This window comes from Hippoglossus hippoglossus, chromosome 7 (assembly GCF_009819705.1).
Source record: "Hippoglossus hippoglossus isolate fHipHip1 chromosome 7, fHipHip1.pri, whole genome shotgun sequence".
Taxonomy (NCBI): domain Eukaryota; kingdom Metazoa; phylum Chordata; class Actinopteri; order Pleuronectiformes; family Pleuronectidae; genus Hippoglossus; species Hippoglossus hippoglossus.
Window position 1 is genome coordinate 16,394,630 of NC_047157.1, and position 22,363 is coordinate 16,416,992.

The following is a 22,363-nucleotide window of genomic DNA, read 5'->3' on the forward strand; positions in this document are numbered from 1 at the left end:
TTGATGCAGGGTTTTTACTTCTACCTGAAATGTATTCGTGAAAATATTCAAAGTAAATCCAATATCTACCGGAGAACCCATGCCAAGCCCCCATTCTAGACGTATGCATGTGTGAGGTGTAAAACGTGTAAAATGGCTGTACAACTAATGGTAAGCTCTTATTGAAGATGAATATAGTGTAATTTAACAAAGAAGCAGAATATTACTATTATTTATAATATAGGAGTAAGGCTCTTGTTTTGGGAACCCATCAATAAAAGTGCTCTACTGTAACCTTTGTTAGCTTTGTTAATAAACAGTGCCTTAAAGCGTGTGTCTACATTTTGTTTTGTCCAGACATGCTGCATAATATATTTAAGATGTGTTGTAAATCACTGTAACCTGTAAACAATAATGTGCGTTTAACCTCCGGTACAGTAGGTGGCGCTACTGCCCCCACGAGCTGGATAACAAAGAGGAAGAAGAGTACTCTCTGTTTTGTTTATTCTCTGTTAGCTTCACAGTTTATCTGTTTTCTTATCGATTGGATAAACTATTATTCATGTTAGACCTATAACCGAGGTAAGAGAGATTCATTTAAGTTACACGTGACACGGAACTACCGCTCGTGTTATGTAGAGTAGTGAAATTCATTCAGGGTCTTTGGTTTGGCTCGTTAGCTTCATGGTGCTAATGCTACTCTGTGTTGTTGTTAAGCAGCAGCTTGTTAGTTGGTACTCTCAGTCAAATTCAACACAACATGATCCTCTATGTTGTTGTTACAGCTGCTGTCGTTCAATGCAGATAAGTCACTGTTTACTGCAGTGAAACGTTCATGGACCATGTCAACTAGTGATAACGTGGCAATGTAGAAATAAAGGATTATTAAAATAGCTGCAGACATTTTTTTTGTTAGTCCATTAGTCGACTATTGGCTGCAGCTCTAGTTGTGAAACACCTTTTAGTCCAGACAGAGTTAACTAAACCCTCATTTTGAATTGAACTGTCTGTGGTGAGCGTCCCAATAAGCTACAAGTGAAGTATTCTTTTATTAGACACGTATACACACAGTGAGTGTTTTCATTTAGTTGAAAATTCATTCAAGAAGATTATGATGTTTAAATGTTTTCATTGAAACTGCTTGGAGAAGTGTTTATTCAACGGTGTAATCTCTCTGGAGGGTGTAGTTTGTAGTGCATGTTGACGTGTGTTGTTATTATAAACAGTCAGATATTCAGTGAGATGGACAAAGTAATCGTAATAGCGGTCAGTATAATGAAGTACAGTCAAACAGCAGCACAAACTACAGCCTTCAGAATTGCAATTAAGTTAAACAGTTTCAACAAACTTCGCATTACAACCTTTGTGACATTTTTGAGCATTGAAAAATGGGCATTGAGGTGGATGTATGATTTTCTTTGAACCCAGCGATGGATCCAGTTCACCCTCTGGAAACCCTGCATGGTAATGTTGATCATGACAGTGGTGATGTTACCTCGTGGGTGTCGGTGTGTCCCGGAGGCCTCTGGGAAGTCCAGCAAAAGCCAACATGCAAGAAGAGTCAAACTGTGTCAGATTCTGAAGATGGTAGATGTATGTAACCTTTCTAACATTACTCCATTCCTAAGAATATATGATCAATTTTCAGTCCATATTTTTAGAAAAGTAATGTTTTAATTATCAAGTAATTTAGCTCAGTTGTCTCTGTCTCTTCTAGCATGTTCATCCAGTCACTGTCCAAGGCTGGGTTCGCTGTGTCGAGTTCGAGTGCGGCTCAAAGCAAACGTGGATGAAACTGAAACTCCAGACTCTGACGAGGTAAACGAGAAGCTGTCAGTCTCTGAAGTCACCGAAGTGGTGGGAACCTCCTTCCCAAGGAGTCAGGACTCTGCGCTGCAGCTTCCACTGGGGGACTGGACTACACTGAGGCTGGGGGAGGGCCAGTGTGATATTACAGAAGCATGTCTGGAGGGGATGAGAGCTGGAGAGAAATGTGAGGTAAGAGTGAAGAGAGTGGAGGTAATTAAAAAGTGTGATCAAATAAATAACAAAATATATTCTGAATGTCACTTGAGTTTAATCTATAAAGATAGATGCACCTAGTAGGTCTGTGCCAAGTTATGCTAACCAGTTCCCATGGTTATATCAAGGATGTCCACTGGCATTCAAGACAGGTCAGTCTCAGTAGCAGGAGAAAAGCAGCTTTTTATGATTTAATTATCTGACAGAGAAGAACAGAAGTGGTGTTTTGAATCAAATGTTTGAAAACAAGCAGAAGTTTGGAGCATGTCAGAGAGAAATATTATCCAAATGAAAAAATCTGCATTTCCCCAATCCTGAGTTGTTACCAGTTTGCCCCTGCTGCTTGACACAAAGCTTATTGTTGTTTTTCCTACAAGCTGCAATCATAGAAATCTCAAGGTCTTTCTATATCAAGCTGAAAGGCTAAATGCTTAAAGCGTGGCATTGTACATTGCATTGTTGTCTTCTCGTTTCTTTTTTTCTAAGAATGTATCATTTATATTCAAATGTAAAGTATACAGGTGGTCTTATAATTGTGTTTTACTACTCAGATACTGCTCTCTCCAGTTGGAAATGGACCAGATGTCTCTATACCACAACCTGCAGAGGGACACCTTCCTGTATGTGCCACAGTTGAACTCCAAGCTTTCACGCCAGGCATGGAATCCTGGGAGATGCCACCTGGTGAAAAATGGGAGTGGGTGAAGTCCCACAAGGAGAGGGGTGGTGTCAGATTCAGGAGTGGGGATGTGTGGGGAGCTGCTGACAGCTACAGCCGAGCCCTCAAGCTCCTCATCGCTCTCTATGACCCCGTCAGAGAGCAGGAGAAAAACGGACAACAGCGAGAAGCTTTGGCACTGGGAGACTCAAGCAATGGTGATGAACCACAGCACCTTGCTTCAGTTCATGAGTTCAAAACGGTCAAAGCAGAGCTCCACTCAAACCTGTCTTTGTGCCAGCTCAAACTGAGCCAGCCAGAGCGGGCGAGGGCCAGCGCGTCTAAAGCCACTGAGCTGGAACCAGGTGGTGCTAAAGCCTGGTACCGGCTGGGCCAGGCCTGCCAGATGGTGAATGAGGTCGAGGAGGCCAAGCGGGCATTCAGGAAGCTGCTGGAGCTACAGCCAGAATCTCCTGCTGCTTTAAAGGCACTTAAGGACATAGCAAGTAAAGAGAAGGAGACAAATGCACAGTTGGGAGTGAGACTCAGCAAAATGTTCAGCTGAGGATCAAAGATGATCAATTTATCATCAGATGTTATCAGCACAACAGTATAGTTTTCATCACGACTCACCATAACCTGGACGTTCATCTATAGCCACTTTGGAGTTTAAAAGTAAACCCGTCACTCTGTAGATGCTCACTTCCCTCCAAACTCTTTGCTGCTTTCACATGAATTTCTTGAATGTCACTTCAAAGTAAAAACCATGTGTCGGGAAAAAAATGTATTTTGATGCAGTTTTTAAATTTACTCAAGTACAATACAGTACTCTACTCATCTTTTCATGTTACTCTAAACTTCTACTCGGCTACTTTTGGCAGCTGTAGTTACTAGTTACTTAACATTTTCACATTTTACAGGCAAAACAATGGTCGATATGTTTTTCCTTGTAATTATTTTAATAATTTAGTTAAAAATGAAGAGTGAAGGCATCGTTGGATAATTGTCTGGACATTTCTCACTATTTTCAAACATTTAGCTGCAACCTCACATAAATGGAATAAAATTGTGCTTCTGCTTAAACCCCAGGGACCAGAAGTGAGTGCTTTTACTATTAATGCTTTAAGTACATCTTCCTGATTATGCTTACTTCTTTTCACTGCATGAATTAAATTGATGATGTAACAAGGATCATATTTATTAGTATTGTAGTACTGTGATCCTCGACTGCTGGTTGTATAGTGTGTGTGTGTGCAGTAAGTCCTGAAAAATGTAAAGGTTGTGGTTTCTCTGCTTGGCCGCATGGTGTCGCACTCGATCTGCGGGTCCCCTGCTCGACCACCGTCAAAATGCCGAAACCCGGGATCGAACCAGGGACCTTTAGATCTTCAGTCTAACGCTCTCCCAACTGAGCTATTTCGGCGAGTTGGAGGTCCTCACCTCCATATTTGACAAATCTATACGTTAATTTATATATTTCTTACACGTGATAAAAATGAGTAGATAGCGGTAAGTTAGGACACAACAGAGGACAGTGTGTGGCAGTAGAGCTATGATAGAGTTCTTCCAGGCTGTGGGTTAGAAGGCAGCAGCCATGAGGAAATGAGTTAATTTACACTGAAACTTAACATCCTGTTATTGCATATGATGGTAGAACAGGGTTAGGGTATTTGTTGGTTTACAGTAAAAACCTGCATTTAAAAGCTGCAGTGCAAACTTAACTAACTCTCTGCTTCAGTCACCAGCCTCAACTTCACCCTCCCACCTCTCAGGGATGATGCACACAATACACAGAGATGATCAATCGATAAAGAAAAAATACCTGATCCCAGAACAGTGGGAGCTGAGTGGAGCTCACATTTGTCTACAGGTAGCTGTGATCAATAACCTGCTGCCGCCACAAGGAGGCGGTAACATAATACAAGTACCCCTATTTAGTGAAATCTAGTGGTGAAGTTTCATGTTGCAGCCGAATTCACCTCACCCTCCCCTTCCAAACACGAAAGAGAACCTGTGGAAACCTTCAGTTGTCCAGTTTGGGCTACTGTAAAGAACATGGTGGCCTCCGTACAGAGGACCCGCTGCAGATGTAAATATAAGGTATTTCAATTTAAAGGGCCTATTCTAGGGTAAATAAAACACCAATTCATACAGTTTAGATGATTGCACACTAGTTAAAACATTACTCTGGTTATTTTATATTCAATTACTGACAATAGACCCCTTTCACCTAAATCTTACACACTGAACCTTTAACAGAGGAGGCAGGTTAAGACACCAGCTTTCAGCCACCTACCCTGCCGTCCTAAGTTCTCTCCCCGGTCAGTTCATCACCCAACCACACCCCAAAATCTATTTGACGTGTACTTTTTGCTCAATGTCCCATCAACTAACATGGATGAGGTGGTGGTGATCGAGAAAAGTGTATGGAGGTCAAGAGGTCAGTGAATTAAGGACTTATCAAGACACATTTTTAAAGCACCTGTTGTGATATCACATTAGTGTTAAAAATGATCTATGTTCCATTCAAAGTAAATTTTTATCTTCATCCTGGTGAATCAACTTCCTCAAATGTTGCAGCTGTTGGGTGGAACAGGAAGGTTGGTTACACCCATTTAACAAGTTCAAATGTTGTGGACATCCTCAGCTCTTGGTAGCAAATATGTGACTTAAACTAACTCATTCGTTTTTGTATCGTCAGCAACGGGAAAAAAAATACTCCAACCAAATACTTGAATACTGTTTCTGTGTGAACAGGTACTTTATATGGCATGAGGCAGTTTAAGTCCAGTCATCAGGTTTTATAAAATTGAAAGAAAAAAAAAGATGGTAATGAGAAAAAGGATGAATTATTATTATTATTTGTGGAGCCTTTATCTGAGGCTCCACAAAGCCAGAAGAAAAGTTCCATTTGTTACAGGGAACACGTTGCACTTTAAAATACAATTCTTTGCATTCGGTTGGTAGTTGGAGTTAAAATACAATGCATCAGTCACAACAACGCCGACGAGGCAGGTCCAGCTCCAGAAGTTTCTTTTGCCTCATCTTTTTTTTCATCAATATAAAGTTTATGCTGTCTCCAAATGTCCTTCCCTCATGTATCTCCTCCAGTCAGTGTCCCACGATCAGCTCTGTGTGTTGACCTCACTTCCTCTTCGACTTTGTGTTGTCTGTGTGTGTCTGGGCTGTTGACATCTGTCTCCATGCATCCACGATGAGCACCAGCGGGATGAAGAACCACAGGACATTCATGAACACAAAGTAGAACCAGAAGTAGATGGGATGTCCCAGCTCGCTGTGAGTGTAGCCATCTCGGTGCTCGGTGAAAAAGTAGAGCACCACTCCATACAGCTGACCTGGAATCAGATTGTGTGTCAGCTCCCAACATAAGATAGATATTACAACACCTCTGAGAACTTATATGTTGTGGATCCACTTATTTGCAAGATAGGTAAAATAAAGTAAATCTCTCTCCGATATTCTAAAGGATGTATTTAAAATTGTTTAGTTTTTGCACCTTCTTACCTAATGAGATGATGAGCTGCAGGACATATCTGTAGGGCTTGTTAGTTAAGAATGCAAACACAGCCCAAAAGCTGGAAGGTCCCCATAACAAAGCCGTCACTGTCTCCATGCAGACTGTAAAGTTATCAGCTCTACATAAAAAAGAAATACACAGGGTGAGATGAGTTACAGCATTGCTCCTTCTTTTTATGCACAAGTTTAACAAAGTTCTGTGCAAAGTCACTCACATCACATATCGACTGTCTCCTTTGGAGTACTCCTTCCCTGTGAGAGAAAACGGTCAAACATACAGTATTAACTTAGTAAAACCTCCAAAATGCTGCATGCACTTTATTCTAAAACATGTATTGTGTCTGTACTCACACAGCTGTGACAGTAAGCTCTGATCTCCTGGAATAATGTCGTAGTACAGTGAGAACCAGCCCTCGATGGCACAGTGGATGAAGCCACAGACGGCAAACCAGCAAAGAGCCAGACGCCTCCATGTCCCCAGCCTGCCCGCGGCCCCTCTCCGGCCGGTGATCAGCCAGGTCACAAGCAGGAACAGCCCGGACACAGAAAACAGAAACACCAGGATCTCTGACATTGAACGGTCATTGTCAACGTAAGTGGGAATCAAGAGGTCCCGCGGCCAGTAGGGATGAGGGACTCCAGATGCGGAAGAGGCGGCCATGATCTGTTTAAAGACATTCTTCATAAACAACCACAACAGGTGACTGATTCCAACAATGTGATATTAAAAATAACAAACATATGTTGGTTTAACTCATGAATGAGAACTATCTGCATTGCACTAGAACTGAGATTATTACATTGGCCACAAATGCATAAACCAGATTATTAGAGGTTTTATTTTGAGGAGCTGATCATAAATGTCAATCAATCGATAATCAATGTTTGTCCTTACCAGTAATTCAATCAACGGAAGTGTCCCGCTGCACAGAGTCTGACCTCCGTGTTTTATAAAAACAATATCTTAGAGATGCAGCAGTCCACAGCTGTTTTAACTACATGCCGCTCCAGGATGAACGTTAGAAACACGGAACTCACTCGAGTAGGGGGCGGTGATTTGTTATTCTAAACACCAATCAGAGGACCGTATGCATAGAGCTAGCAGCACATGCGATCTGCCGGCGAGTTGATTGGCTCCTCATCTCGGAACATTGACGTGAGAGTTGGCAACTACCAATGAGATCGTGCCTCTTATTCCAAAAGACCGTCCCCTTTTGTTGTGAAACCATGTCATAAATGATTTCAACAGTGTGTGAGGGGTGAAGTAAAACTCTATGGATATATATATATATATTATTATTATATTATAATACAATGACAATATATATATTATTATTATATTATAATACAATGACATTACAATCATATTGAATCATTATAATATAAATATTTTACAATGAGATATTTCCAATGGTAGAAAACAAATGTACTCACATACTGTACCGCATTACACCTAACAGTCAAATAGTATTCTTTTAAATATAGACAGACAGATAAATAGATAATATATTGATTGATATAATAAGTTATTTCCAGTGTTTCATAGATAGATAGAAAGATAGATCGGTGTATTGTCTGATATAAACAGTACTTCCAGTATCATATCTTTTAGTATCATACTACAATGAATATATTGTAAAATGTATTTAACCCAAAACTGTTAAAACGCTAAAACGCTCGCGATCTTTGTTGCTGAAGTGACTGTAAGTATAAAAAATCTCCCCAGCCGTGTCAGGGATTTAACCCTGCCGTGACCCGGATTCGAACCGGGGTTGCTGCGGCCACAACGCAGAGTACTAACCACTATACGATCACGGCGAGCTACGGGGAGGGATACGCTCACTGTCAAAACAGGCCTATAAGTAGTAGTCAGGGCAACTCTCGTGTTTTAGCGTAGAGTGACAGACGTTTAGCCTGTCGTCATTTCCCTCTGCAGCTGTAGATGTCTTCAGCAACAAGGTGACGGTTCTTAGATAGTGAACTAAAAACAATTCCTATTTTAATGAAATGGTGAAATCCACGTGAACTCATTTTCAACGCAAACACGCACCAATCACTTCTTTTTACTGTAAATGCAACTATTATATTACACATGCTGCTTTTTAGTATGGAGGACGAAACTATCGAGGACGAAACCTGACTTAATTATAAATAAATAAACAAATGTATAAATAAATACATCAATAAATAAGGAAATAAATAAGGAAATACAGAAATAAATACAGAAATAAACGTCTTAAATATATTTCCACATTAATTTATTTCCACATTAATTTATTTCCACATTAATTTATTTATGTATTTCTTTGTCCGTATGCTAATGAGAAGGGTCACACAGTCCCGGGGCCTGTGTGTGTGCGCGCTGTCTGGAAGCGCACACACACACATTTTGAAGATTCGCTAGGAATAGATTGCATCTGTCTGGATCGCTCAGTGGACCAATCCTGCTCGAGACTGAGGTTGGGACCTTCTACCTCATTTACATATGGACACAGAAATACAGAAATAAATACAGAAATAAATACAGAAATAAATGAATCAATGTCTTAAATTTATTTCCACATTTATTTCCACATTTATATATATAAACACCGAACAGCAGGAATAAAGTTACTTTACATCCTGTAAAGTAATTTCTGTGCAACGTTTCCAAATATTAACACCAGTATGAATGGGTGTATATTTCACGAAGTAACCAAATATATATTGGATAGGTCTTCATATTGTGTGCATCGGTCCCATATGGTCTAGCGGTTAGGATTCCTGGTTTTCACCCAGGCGGCCCGGGTTCGACTCCCGGTATGGGAACTAACTTTTGATTCATTTGAAAACATGTTACATTTTGTCTTTATAAAGACCGGTCTGTCCGCCATCTTCGTTTTGCACTATCGTCATACATCATATACATTTTAATTTTGATTTTTAAAATTAAAAACATTTTATTTTATTTTATTATGTTAGGATTTGGATCTTAAAATTAAACAACCTTTACTTTACTTCATTCATTTTTGCCATGGATTCTGTGAAGCCCTTTGTAACCTTGTTTAGATAAGTGCTGTACTAATAAAAGTTATTATTAAATTATTATAAAACATTACATTTCGTTGTTTTATTTTGCTGTCGTGGGGGAACTTAACGTGCACGTGATCTAAATCATGTGACGAGGTGTGTCACATGACGCGGAAGTAGTACAGTGTTAGACGAAGCGTTGATCGGTGGATATTTAGCGACAACGGCGGCGGTAAAGGTTGATTTAAAAAGGACTCGATCCTTGACTAAAAGCCGACATGGGGTTGTCAGAGCTGGAGGAGCGTTCTCTGTCCCTGGACGGAAAGCTGCTCCGCTTCATGGAGCAGCTGGAGTCACTGGAGGAGAAGCAAGCCGCTCTCAACTCTCTCATCGAGCAGGTAGCAGAGAAAACCTCGTAGCATGCGGGCCACCATCAGACCATCTGCACAGCAACCTGTGTTGATCATGAATTACAGAGGATTTATCAATTTGTTTGATCGACTCTGAGGATTAGCTGTTTTACCTCGTCTTCATTTGTGGTAGTGTCATTGGTTGTCAGACTCATTAAGTTTGGACTTTAGGATTATTTTCCAAAATGTTCTAATGTTTCCTAGACAAACCGATCAATAGATTAATAAAGAAAATAATATAGAGGTTTGTAAAATTACGAGAATAATAGTTTTACTCAAAATATATTAGTTTCAAAACAGCCTTGTGTGAATGTGGCTGTATGATTTGTGCCATGATGCAGTGAATCTGGGACTGATCAGAGTTCTCTGATGGATGATAATAATAATAATGCATTTGATTTGTGTAGCACCAAGGTACCTAAGGCTGCCTTACAGAATTAATGAGAGTAATTTTGTAGTCTTAAGTATGTCTGAATGTTTTTTTAAAACTCTAACCTTAGCAGCAGGATACTTTTTTCCTTATTTGCTATTTTACTGATGGTTCAGCGTTATCTATCTCATTTATCTTTTGATTTGAAAACTTGCAGTTTACCTTGTGTCCTCTCCCAAGTCAATGAAATGTAAAGTTTCCACTCCATGTTCTCCATAGGGATGGTTTTCCACGTCCAAGGCACGATATTCCATGGGAAACAAGCAAGTCTCTGCACTTCAGTATGCGAGTGAGATCGAGCCGCTGGTCTGTGTTCACACGAGGTAAACTATTAGATGCTTATCATGGAAATTAATGTTCCAAGGTATTTGGTGTGCACTCTCAGTTTTGGAAAGCTTTTTTGGACTGGAATTCCTGTGTTTCAGAACACTGGACAATGGTGAGGTGGAGTTCTGCACAGAAAGAGTTACACAAAGTACAGAGTCTGGAACAAATGTGAAGTCTATAGAGGAAATTGGACCTCAAGAGGAAGGTGAGCTGTCTGCACAATGTCAAAAATATACCCTGTTTACATCCTTAATTATTATGATTATTTCATATAAGTCCTTATATGATTTCATTTCTCAGGTGTCAGGAGAAGAAACAAACCTAAAAACGTTGTCGTTGAAAAAAAGGGAAATGATGAAGCAAGTAGCGAGACAGCTCCTGAAGTAACTCCAGTAAAGAAAAGTGAACAGAATCCTCAGCAAGACCCACTGAGATGGTTTGGTATCCTGGTGCCACAATCTCTTAAACAAGCACAGTCATCATTCAAGCAAGGTATGTGATTTTAAAAAAGTGTGTATTTTACTGATGTTCCAGTGTAAGGTGAAACCATATTAAAGGTAATAATATGGGATTACCTCTGGATGTAGCTTAAGTTTGATGTATGTGGATATGGCAGAGGATATAGATTGGTTTTGTTCCTTTCACGACATCCTCACAGAGGCTCTGAGAGCTCGACACACTGCAGCTTAACACAGGCAAATAGACCAAGCACAGGCAAATGAAGAAAATATCCGCATCAACATCAACAGCTGGAAAAAGAGCTAATGCTTGATTTCTGTTTTAACACTCTGACTGCAGTGTTCAGATATTATTGCAGATATTTGCTGTACATGTAGTGTTTGTATTAACTACACCTGAAATTCAAATACAAATGAAATAATACTTAGGAGGTCCTGAGAGCTCCACACACTATGACTGAAGAAAATCTATGCAACAGACAAAACACATGCAAATGGAGAAAACATCTTCTGCTGCATAGATTGTTATCTGATTGGTGAAGATAAGATTTTGGTTTTTTTATCGTTATTTGTTTATTTGCATGTGTTTTCTTTAGTTGCTATGTGATGAGCTCTCAGGGCCAAACTGGGTACTCGCAACAATTGAGGGATACAGATATTTATATGCAGATAACTACACATATGTATATGTTGATGCATTAACTTGGATACAGATGTAAACGGTTAAGAGTGAGATTTTAGATTTTATTGTCCTGCTGCAGTCAACAGTCACCAAAGATTAGGTCATTTAAAGACTAAACGTTACTTATATAATATATCATTGTATCATCTCTAGATCATATTATCCCTAATTAGGTATATAAGAACAATGTAATTTCATTGGTGACAGTCATATTTTCATGGATGTGTGCAAGATGAATATTCTCTTCTCTCTTTCTCTGTAGTTATCGAGCTCTCTGCTGAGATTGCAACCCTGCAGGCTGCCGTTTTAAACAGCAGAGAGGAACTGAAGAGCTGCATGAAAGACAAACGCATTCTGCAGAAGAAGACCTCAGCCGCTCAAGTGGTAAAGATGGTGAAGTAACACTGTCAAGGAAAAGCAGGCGATGATCTGACAGGAGCCTGTGGCCAAGGAGACAGAGTGACTGGAGTCAGTAGGGTAACCTTTAAGGCCCAGTGGACTTTAACTGGCATATTTCTAAGTGAAGATCACAAATGTAGCTGCTCCCACTAGATGATTGATTGCTGTTATATACTGTTTAGTGCTGTTTGAATTCATTAATGTGTAGCTTGTTTTGAATGGATGTTATTTCTCAGGATCAATTAAATCTGTGTTGTGGACTAATAGATTAATAAGATAAAATATATAATTGTTGTGATACTATATTTACTGATGATCAGTCTAACTTATAATAGATAATATAATAAATTATAATATTAAATATAAAGTTGCGATTCTAAACAAAAAGACTTTGGAACAGATTCTCTCCAGTCAAAGGATCATAGATATTGATTAGCCTGTTGTTTACTTATTGTATATATTAAATGTTACTTTTTGATCTCATGTGTTAGGTGTCGCTGATTTTGTATTTATTTTTTTTTTGTGGAGATTGTGCAAAGCACTTTCTGTCATTACTTTTTCCAAAAGTTTATTATAAGTTTTTATTATTAGGGCCCGAGCACCTCCGGTGGGAGGCCCTATTGTATTTCGAAGGATTTGTATTTCCCTTTTGGGGCTTTTTCAGGGCCTAGACGCTCAAATTGTTACCAAAGTTTGCAGGGAATTCAAAACCCAAAAAAGTAATTGTATTCTGGAGTAATTTGAAATGGGCGTGGAAAAATGGCTCAACAGCGCCATCTAAGGAAAAGCCCCTCAGTTAGCTTTCACCGATCTTCACAAAAATCGTAGCCCAAGTGTATCATGACCCGACAAACAAAAAAGGTCAGAGGTGCAATTGGAAAAAAGCAACAGGAAGCCCGCCATTTTGACTTTAGTGGCCATTTTGGCCATATTCCACATTTTTACTTTGACGTACTTGTCCCAGGGCTTTCATCTGATCGACTTCAAATTGAGATGAGTGTCATCACAACAAGATGGAGATCTAAACTACCGTGTGACCGTGGCGTGGCGTCAAAGTTTGATTACACGCCATCAAAACACAAGGTTCTGTATCTCGGACATACATGGTCCAATCGAGTCCAAACTAGACATGTAAGACAAGTGTCCCGGCCTGATGACATCTACACAGAAATCATGACTTAAAATCACAGCGCCACCTGCTTACTAAAAAGTAACTAAAAGTACAAAAGTAACTAAAAAGTAACTAAGTAACTAAAAGTAACTAAAAAGTAACTAAAAGTACAAAAGTAACTAAAAGTAACAAAAAAGTAACTAAAAGTACAAAAGTAACAAAAAAGTAACTAAAAGTACAAAAGTAACAAAAGTAACTAAAAGTACAAAAGTAACAAAAAAGTAACTAAAAAGTAACTAAGTAACAAAAAAAGTAACTAAAAGTACAAAAGTAACTAAAAAGTAACTAAAAGTACAAAAGTAACTAAAAAGTAACTAAAAGTACAAAAGTAACTAAAAAGTAACTAAAAGTACAAAAGTAACTAAAAAGTAACTAAAAGTACAAAAGTAACTAAAAAGTAACTAAAAGTACAAAAGTAACTAAAAGTACAAAAGTAACTAAAAGTACAAAAGTAACTAAAAGTACAAAAGTAACTAAAAGTACAAAAGTAACTAAAAGTAACTAAAAGTACAAAAGTAACTAAAAAGTAACTAAAAGTACAAAAGGACAAAAGTAACTAAAAGGACAAAAGTAACTAAAAGGACAAAAGTAACTAAAAGGACAAAAGTAACTAAAAGGACAAAAGTAACTAAAAGGACAAAAGTAACTAAAAGGACAAAAGTAACTAAAAGTACAAAAGGACAAAAGTAACTATAAAGTACAAAAGGACAAAAGTAACTATAAAGTACAAAAGGACAAAAGTAACTATAAAGTAACTAAAAGTACAAAAGGACAAAAGTAACTATAAAGTACAAAAGTACAAAAGTAACTAAAGTAACTAAAAGTAACAAAGTACAAAAGTAACTAAAAGTACAAAAGTAACTTAAAGTAACTAAAAGTACAAAAGTAACTTAAAGTAACTAAAAGTACAAAAGTAACTTAAAGTAACTAAAAGTACAAAAGTAACTTAAAGTAACTAAAAGTACAAAAGTAACTTAAAGTAACTAAAAGTAACTAAAGTAACTAAAAGTAACTAAAGTAACTAAAAAGTTACTAAAAAGTAACTAAAAGTACAAAAGTAACTAAAAAGTAACTAAAAGTACAAAAGGACAAAAGTAACTAAAAGGACAAAAGTAACTAAAAGTACAAAAGGACAAAAGTAACTAAAAGGACAAAAGTAACTAAAAGTACAAAAGGACAAAAGTAACTAAAAGTACAAAAGGACAAAAGTAACTAAAAGTACAAAAGGACAAAAGTAACTATAAAGTAACTAAAAGTACAAAAGGACAAAAGTAACTATAAAGTACAAAAGTACAAAAGTAACTAAAGTAACTAAAAGTAACAAAGTACAAAAGTAACTAAAAGTACAAAAGTAACTTAAAGTAACTAAAAGTACAAAAGTAACTTAAAGTAACTAAAAGTACAAAAGTAACTTAAAGTAACTAAAAGTACAAAAGTAACTTAAAGTAACTAAAAGTAACTAAAGTAACTAAAAGTAACTAAAGTAACTAAAAAGTTACTAAAGTAACTAAAGTAACTAAAAAGTTACTAAAGTAACTAAAAAGTAACTAAAAGTGCAAAAGTAACTAAAAGTAACTAAAAGTACAAAAGTAACTAAAAGTAAAAAAGTAACTAAAAGTACAAAAGTAAAAAAGTTACTTTTTAGTTACTTTTGTACTTTTAGTTACTTTTTAGTTACTTTTGTGATAATGATATAAAACCACTTATCAATTAAAAGCAACTAATTAGGGCCGAGCACCGAACGGTGGGAGGCCCTATTGATCGCTCTCTCCACTAACCCCAACAGGCTTCAAAATGCCTGTGCTCGGGCCCTTTAGTGCTACAATGTAGCCCTAGTTAGGGCCCGAGCACCGAACAGTGGGAGGCCCTATTGTATTTCGAAGGATTTGTATTTCCCTTTTGGGGCTTTTTCAGGGCCTAGACATGCTCAAATTGTTATCAAAGTTTGCAGGGAATTCAAAACCCCAAAAAGTAATTGTATTCTGGAGTAATTTGAAATGGGCGTGGCAAAATGGCTCAACAGCGCCACCTGGAATGCAGCCCCTAGGTTTCCCCTCGACCGATCTTCACCAAAATCGGAACTAGGTTGTATCGTGACCAGTCATACAAAAAAGTCTCAAGGAGCATTATGAAAAACGCAACAGGAAGCCCGCCATTTTGGATTTAGTGGCCATTTTGGCCATATTCCAGATTTTTACTTTGACGAACTTGTCGTAGAGCTTTCATCAGATCAACTTCAAATTGAGATGAGTGTCATCACAACAAGATGGAGATCTAAACTACCGTGTGACCGTGGCGTGGCGTCAAAGTTTGATTACACGCCATCAAAACACAAGGTTCTGTATCTCGGACGTATTTGGTCCAATCGAGTCGAGACATGTAAGACAAGAGTCCCGGCCTGATGACATCTACACAGAAATCGTGACTTAAAATCACAGCGCCCCCTGGTGGCAACAGGAAATGTCTTGTTTTTGGAACGTTTTACACTTGGAAGTATTCTTCCTCATCCATTGATCGCAACCATGTCAATCGTGTCAAATGGGTCTCAAGACATGGATAATGTAGACATAAGATTACTGTCACTTTTCGTCAAACGCCATATTAGTGGCGTGGGGTCAAAGTTCATCAACTCGCCATGACACACGAAATGGCTATAAATTCGGTGTTCGAGGTTCAACCTCCCTCAAACTACATTTGTGTAGCAACAGCCCCCCCCCCTGCAGACATTCATATGGTTTTAAGGAATGGGCGTGGCAAAACAACTGACTAGCGCCTCCTAACTAGCAGCACTACGATTGGCCGACATGTACAAAAATCGAGAGGGACATGTGTCTTTTCATGACAAACAAAAAGGTCTCTTGGATAGATATGCTACACTAGAAAAGCGCTATATGAATACAAAACCATTTACCATTTAACCATTTACACCATTTTCTACAATTTTACTCTGATGAACTTGTCCTTGGGCTTTCATCAGATCAACTTCAACTTCTGTGAATGTCATCTCAACAAGATGGAGATATAAACTACCTCGGTATATTTGATTTCATCACACTGTGACCGTGGCGTGGCGTAGAATTTTGATGATTTGCCAAAAAAGAGGGATTTATTATAACTCCTCTGTGCATTGTTCTATCAGCCTCAAACCTCATTCACACATTCACAGTCCCGCCCTGATCAGATCCATGTGTCAATATTGACTCATCATTACAGCGCCACCTGCTGGCTACAGGAAGTGACATGTTTTATACTTTGATACACTGCTCCTGGCTGCTTTACAATATACAGCTCAAATGAGCTCAGTCAAGTCATAGGACCATGGTCAGAATTGTGACATTTCCTCAAACCGTGTAAACATTGAGGTGCGGCGAAGGTTCATCCTTTGCCAAAGGACACGATGTTGTCATAACTCCACTGTCCGTCTGTCTGTCCAAAAAAAAAATTATTAAAATACGGACAGACAGACGAAAAAAAATCCGTCCGTCTGTCCGACATAAGTCTTTATGTTGTCTTTTCTTGTTTTTTAAATAAATAATTACAATAAGACTTTCTACAATTTATTTTTCCTTACATTGGAATACAGAAATACAGTCTTAATTTCAAATCATATAAGAAGTGTCACTATATAATAATAAAATAACACAACTTTATTTCCACAGCACTTACCTAAACAAGGTTACAAGGTGTGTTGCAAAACAACACAGAACAAGAAAACAGAAAACAATAAAAACCAAACATCCATTTAAAAGCTAATTATTAGTAAGGATTTAAAAACAGAAACATTTGTGGAAAGTCTACTCTCCTCGGGACAGGATTATATAAATAAATACCTGCTGTTATTATACGGATAATAGTGGGAATAATTTGAAAGAGCGCCACCACCCTGAGATCCCAGCAGCGTTTACCGGGCACAGCCGAACATTACCGGGAAGTGTCGAGATGGGAGGGACATGAAACTCCCGTGTATTGTGTGCACTTCCTGCTCCGATGACACCACAGTCCACACGCCTCCATGAAAACACGGCGCGCTGCCTCCACTTGCGTCCGACCGTCGGATGGGAGCGCGGCCACGGCGGATGTATCCTCGCGGTCACATTATCATTGATGCTCCCGGAACATCCGCAGCAGCCTCCCTGGCCCGATCGTGGCCGATTCCGGACGTGAAAAACCCTCCGCAACTGCCGCTTCGAGAATCCCGATTCCCCTTTTGTCCGCTCAGCCGGCAGCGACGTTTTTCCTGCGAATGTCTGAGCCGGGGACTGGGAGGTAAACACGCCGGCCTGCATGCGCTCATGATCGGAGCCGAGGTGAGGCTGATACCTCGGACTCAGACCGCAAGTTGATTTGTGCTCCAGAGCAGAGGAAGAGTCGGCTCCAATGGCGTCGGTCGCGAAGGTGTCCATCCTGGATTACTTCAATATTGTGTTCGAGGGCGAAAATGGCAAAATCGAGTCCAACTGCAAGGCTTGTGGCACCAGGATCCAGGCGAAGCGCAGCGTCACGTCCAACTTCGTAACGCATCTCAAGGTAATGACTTCAAAATAAGAAGTTATGTGGTTTTATACATGAAGGGACGGATCCTCTGCACTTGTTCTCAGTCCTGACATATTTCTGTGTGGTGCACCTGAGTGAGTTTATTGCAAAAAAACCAAAAAACAGATCAGAATAACTGCATTATTCAGAGAGAAGCTGTAATTATCAGTCATATGCAGACTTCAGGAGAGGCCTCCTCATCACTTCGAACACATGGAGTCAGGCTGAGGCTTCCCTCCTTAGTTCAGACATGCAAATTCTCACTATAACAGCATCTTTTTATAATAGTTATGATCAACTTTATTTATATAGGAGTCCTTTAACACAGTTAAAAGGAGCTTGACAAGTTAAAGGATCAGTGTTTAAGATTTAGGTGAAAGGGATTTATTGGCAGAAATTGAATATAAAATAATCCTAGTGATGTTTTCACCAGTGTGTGATCATCTAAATTGTACAAATCGTTTTCTTTACCCTAGAATTTTATTTAAATACTTCATATTAACATCAGGAGCGTGTCCTCTCCACGGAGGCCGCCATGTTTTTTACAGTGTCCAAACTGGACAAACTAAACACCTTTTTGAGTTTTTATGACAAATGAAGGCTACCACAGGTTCTTTTTCATGTTTGGAGGGTGAGGTGAGCTGCAACATGCAACTTCACCACTAGATGTCACTAAAGTCTATACACTAAAGTCTATACACTTAACCTTTAAAAATGGAAAACAATTAAGGCAAATAATAGGAAACGGTTAAAAAGCAAATGTATGTAAATCAATTTTATGTAGCTAAATCAAAGACAGTCAGATTCATCCATATTGTATCCTTCTCCACAGAAACAACAGTGACGATATATATACTGTATATATGAACCTAAGCACTAAATAAAATATTCTACCTGTCAACCAATAACACTCCTGTGCCACTGTCCCATTTAGCGGAAGCACCAGGCCATGTATGATGACTTTGTGAAGAGGAAGGATATGAAGAGAGAGGGTTACTCCTCTGGTTCCCTGCACACATTCACCAGCAATGGAGAGAATTCCCGCTTCAGTGTTCCCATCACTACTGGAGGAGGAGGAGGAGGAGGAGGAGGAGGAGGAGGAAGAGGAGGTGTTGGAGGAATGGGAACTCTGGACGGAGGAGTAGGAGGAGGTTCTGGAGGAGGGGCGAGCAAGTTTGACAGACATGACCCACGTCAGGTGCAGTCATACACCACTTGAGATGCAAATAGCTGTCCCACTGTTGATGTAACCCTGTATTATCTAATGTGCCATTGAAATCATCTGCCGTATTAAGGGTTATTTACACATGATCTTTGTCGCCATAGGTGTTGATCTCAGAGGCTATAGCCAAGATGATAGTGCTTGACCTGCAGCCAGTGTCCATAGTGGAAAACCAAGGTTTCAGGGAGCTGCTGCAGTTCTTGGAGCCACGCTACACCCCAGAGCATCAGCACTACATCCAGAGCCAGCTCCTCCCTGCCTACGCCTATCAAGTCCAGCTGACCACCCGTCAGGCCCTGGCCTCGGCACACGCCCTCAGCCTCAGCCTGGATCTCTGGAGGGGCTTTTCTGGAGCCACCTCAGGGTACGGAGGTAAAATTAGCCAAAAAACAACTTGATTCCAACTTTGATTCTCTCTCTGCCATCTCTTCTCTCTCTGTAGTTTCCTCGGTGTCACCTGCCATTTTCTCACATCGGATTGGCAGATGCGTTCAGCCCTGCTGGCGTGCCTACCCCTGACCGACGGCACCTCTGGCAATCGCGTCCTGTCAGAATTTGATGAAGTGTGCCACTCTCACGGGGTGTCAGGGAGAGTGTTTCGTGTCGTCGCGGACCCTTTTCTGGCCACGGCAACCTTAAAGCCATGTTGTCTTCCCGGTTTCTCGGTGTCACCTCATCTCGCTAGCGTGCGAGATGACAACAGTGAAGAGGGGGTGGACAATGGTAACGACGCAGAGGAAGGGATCAGGAATGGTCATGGTGATGGGGCGGATGAAGAGGAATGGGAGGACTCCTGGGAGCAGGGTCTGGGTGTTCGTCGGGTGGACTGTTTCTCTCGCTCTCTGGAACAGTGTGTCAGGGAGGGGCTGTGCTCCTGTCCGCAGCTCTCCTCCACACTGGCCAAGGCTGCCTGTTTCTATAACTACATTACCTCTGCTGTCCCACCTGAGAAACTCAGCCAGGTGTTTGATGGTACTGGACTGATGATGGGGGGAACAGGAAATGCCCCCTCTGCAGTGAGAGACTGGGCTGCTCAGCTTAAGGTATGTGGTACAATAGTAGTAGTAGTAGTAGTAGTAGTAGTTTATAAATAATTAATAAAACACTTTGTATATCAATACAAGTTTTGTATTACATATATGTTCTATTGTCACTCTCAGTTGCACCAATCAGTGAGTTAGGAGTTTTTGTAAAAAATACATTAATAACCAATTTAAATGCCCCAGTATGTTTTCCAACTACGTCATACACTGCTTATGATATTTTAGTGTTACCGTAGTATGTGTATATAATACATTATTTTCAATGAATGGTGTGGTTTTATAAAGGTTTATATTTAAAGACTGATCAAATTGTAGCTTTTCTGCATGAACACAATCAATTGTGTGTTTCAATGGTTGAAGAAAGTTCTGTTTTTTGTTTGATTTTTTTGATGCAGGTGCTTCGACGGCTGCTGGACTCAGTGGAGTTCCTGGAGGAGATGAGTGGTCCAGGGGAGCTTGCACCGGGCGCTTCAGAGAGAGCCCTCCTGAGGGAGCTCACTGACACTTTGGAGCCCTTCACTGAGGCCTGGGACATGGTGCATGGAGACAGACAGAATGACCTGCAGGCAGAACGACACGTGTCCATCAGCTTGGGGCTGCCGTGTGTCCTGGGTCTTCGTAAGCATCTCTCTGAGACGTCAACCCCCAACTGCCCCTCTCTCCTGGTGGCCCTCAGCCAGGCTGTAGAGCGTCGGTTGGCCCCCATCCTGGAGGACCCCCTCTACATCACTGCCACCACTCTGGACCCCCAGTTCAAGCTCACTTGGAGCAGCAACCCTGACTGGCACAGACAGGTTCTAATAGAGGAGTTATCCAAACATTCCGCAGCCTCCAGCCCCTTAGATCTCAACACAGACCTACACCCTCAATCCCAGACTCCTCCTGCTCCATCTCCGGCTCCATCGCCGGTTTCCTCACTTTCACGGCCCTGCAAGTTGTTCTCTTTCATCAAGCAGAGACCCGCAACACAGGCGAAGAGCCTGGAGCAGGAGTTAAGCGTATATCTACGAGAGGAACCAACAGATGAAGATGCTTTGCATTACTGGCGGCGTAAAGCTATTGACTTTCCTCTGCTTGCTCAGGTGGCCAAGAGGGCGTTCACCATACCTGCTTGTGGCACTGTGGTGGGGAACATATTCACTACTGCCGAGATCTGCCTGTGGCCAGAGAGAAGCCGCATCTTACCAAAGAACCTGGAGACGCTCATCTACCTCAAAGCAAACTACAGATTGTTATGGACTTAGAGCTAAGAGTCACATAATTCTTTTAACTAAACGGCAACTCAATGATTTGTACCATCAGTTATGTTAATTCTTGGATACTAACCGCTGATCCTCTCCGAGGAAACTGAGTTAGCAACATAACACAGTCCTCACGATCCTCTGAGATGAATTAACCAGAGTTTCAGTGAAGAGGCTCAGGTCAGAAGGGATTTGCCGACTACAGCAGGTGTGGATTGCTCTGTTCACCATGCAGCCAGCATACAGACGACCATGTCACATGCTGCAGACTTAGGGGACTAGAAGCTAATCAATACTAATCAGTATTTACTTCGACATTATTTTTGCCTGATCAGGGTCCTCAGACAACCACAAACCCTCCACTCTCTATTTTCCCAACCTCAAAGACAGCTTGTGTCTGCACCAGCCAACACTGATACACCAACAATAACAAAATGGTTAATTATTGCATAGTGTAGAATATGATTTATACTGATATACAGTAATCAAGGTTGTGACTAATTCGTCTGATGTTGTTTTGGAAGGAACGCATCAGCAGGTAAACAATATGTCCCCCCCCTTATTGTTTTATTTTCTCTGTGTGTGAATGTCTCATTAGGACACAATAATAAATGAGTTTCACCCCCCCGACTCAGACCTTGCAGATGCGAGTGCATGTGTACAGCACACACCATTTTTTTTCCCAGTGGAGCAAAGCTGACATCTGCTTCACATATCTAATTATTTGACCCTAATTTATTTATATTTTCCGCCTGTCAGTCCCTTATAACTCTGTTCTCTCTCAGAGTGGAGGTCAATTCCATTTCATTTTCATTATCAGCACTTTTTTCCCACTATTTCTAATTTCATGTCCAATTCTGGTTCTGAACTTTGAGCAATTGTAATGCCTGCCTCCGCCCCCACGTGCACAGAATGAGTGCATGTGGCGTAACAGAGGCCTCTGCTTTGTCTGACCTCGCGGAAATATTTTGAAACCACTTTTCAGGGCCTCGCTCACTTTGAAGGAGAAGCTGTGAATGTTGCAGTGTGTGATTCCCGTTGTGTTCAGGAACTCTGTCGCTCCGGGCTGCACCAGTGGGGAGGCAGCATAATTGCGAGTAATTCCATCACAGTTAGATAAGAGTCAGCAGGCAGGCCCCACTCACAGCCCACACGGCCCCTCTCTTTCACAGCCAAATAGGCTCACACAAAACAATTGCCAGTACTTTGAAATAAAGTGCAGAAAGATATGTGTTGATATTG

At 40.4% G+C, this 22,363-nt stretch overlaps 4 protein-coding genes and 3 non-coding genes across 9 annotated transcripts; 4 read left to right on the top strand and 3 right to left on the bottom strand.

The window, feature by feature from the left end:
• Positions 1-439: 439 nt before the first annotated feature.
• fkbpl (FKBP prolyl isomerase like) lies at positions 440-3,602 on the top strand. Of its 2 annotated transcripts, none has more exons than XM_034589417.1 (4): positions 440-561; positions 1,408-1,572; positions 1,697-1,977; positions 2,553-3,602. In XM_034589417.1, the coding sequence occupies exons 2-4, from the start codon at positions 1,410-1,412 to the stop codon at positions 3,222-3,224; spliced, it is 1,116 nt and encodes a 371-aa protein (XP_034445308.1). In that variant the 5' UTR covers positions 440-561; positions 1,408-1,409; the 3' UTR covers positions 3,225-3,602. The 2 variants fall into 2 exon arrangements, with proteins under 2 accessions (XP_034445308.1, XP_034445307.1); XM_034589416.1 differs by lacking the exon at positions 440-561 and adding an exon at positions 617-691 and having other exon boundaries at positions 2,553-3,596.
• Positions 3,603-4,009: 407 nt separating this feature from the next.
• On the bottom strand, positions 4,010-4,082 carry trnaf-gaa. Its single transcript has one exon. It is a non-coding gene; the product is annotated as a tRNA-Phe (tRNA).
• Positions 4,083-5,404: 1,322 nt separating this feature from the next.
• Positions 5,405-7,237, bottom strand: ebp (EBP cholestenol delta-isomerase). The gene is made up of 5 exons (XM_034589430.1): positions 7,092-7,237; positions 6,548-6,860; positions 6,412-6,448; positions 6,185-6,315; positions 5,405-6,015 (listed from the first exon to the last, which is right to left on the bottom strand). Exons 2-5 carry the CDS (start codon positions 6,855-6,857, stop codon positions 5,804-5,806), a joined length of 690 nt encoding a protein of 229 aa, XP_034445321.1. The 5' UTR covers positions 6,858-6,860; positions 7,092-7,237; the 3' UTR covers positions 5,405-5,803.
• Positions 7,238-7,942: 705 nt separating this feature from the next.
• trnah-gug lies at positions 7,943-8,014 on the bottom strand. Its single transcript has one exon. It is a non-coding gene; the product is annotated as a tRNA-His (tRNA).
• Positions 8,015-8,932: 918 nt separating this feature from the next.
• trnae-uuc lies at positions 8,933-9,004 on the top strand. Its single transcript has one exon. It is a non-coding gene; the product is annotated as a tRNA-Glu (tRNA).
• Positions 9,005-9,370: 366 nt separating this feature from the next.
• ccdc115 (coiled-coil domain containing 115) lies at positions 9,371-12,398 on the top strand. Of its 2 annotated transcripts, XM_034589437.1 has the most exons (6): positions 9,371-9,603; positions 10,265-10,368; positions 10,471-10,577; positions 10,673-10,864; positions 11,775-11,921; positions 11,955-12,195. In XM_034589437.1, the coding sequence occupies exons 1-5, from the start codon at positions 9,484-9,486 to the stop codon at positions 11,912-11,914; spliced, it is 663 nt and encodes a 220-aa protein (XP_034445328.1). In that variant the 5' UTR covers positions 9,371-9,483; the 3' UTR covers positions 11,915-11,921; positions 11,955-12,195. The 2 variants fall into 2 exon arrangements, with proteins under 2 accessions (XP_034445328.1, XP_034445327.1); XM_034589436.1 differs by having other exon boundaries at positions 11,775-12,398.
• Positions 12,399-16,875: 4,477 nt separating this feature from the next.
• si:dkey-109j17.5 (zinc finger BED domain-containing protein 4) lies at positions 16,876-21,184 on the top strand. Its single transcript, XM_034589389.1, has 5 exons — positions 16,876-17,609; positions 18,550-18,813; positions 18,942-19,201; positions 19,280-19,880; positions 20,276-21,184. Exons 1-5 carry the CDS (start codon positions 17,460-17,462, stop codon positions 21,122-21,124), a joined length of 2,124 nt encoding a protein of 707 aa, XP_034445280.1. The 5' UTR covers positions 16,876-17,459; the 3' UTR covers positions 21,125-21,184.
• Positions 21,185-22,363: the final 1,179 nt, after the last annotated feature.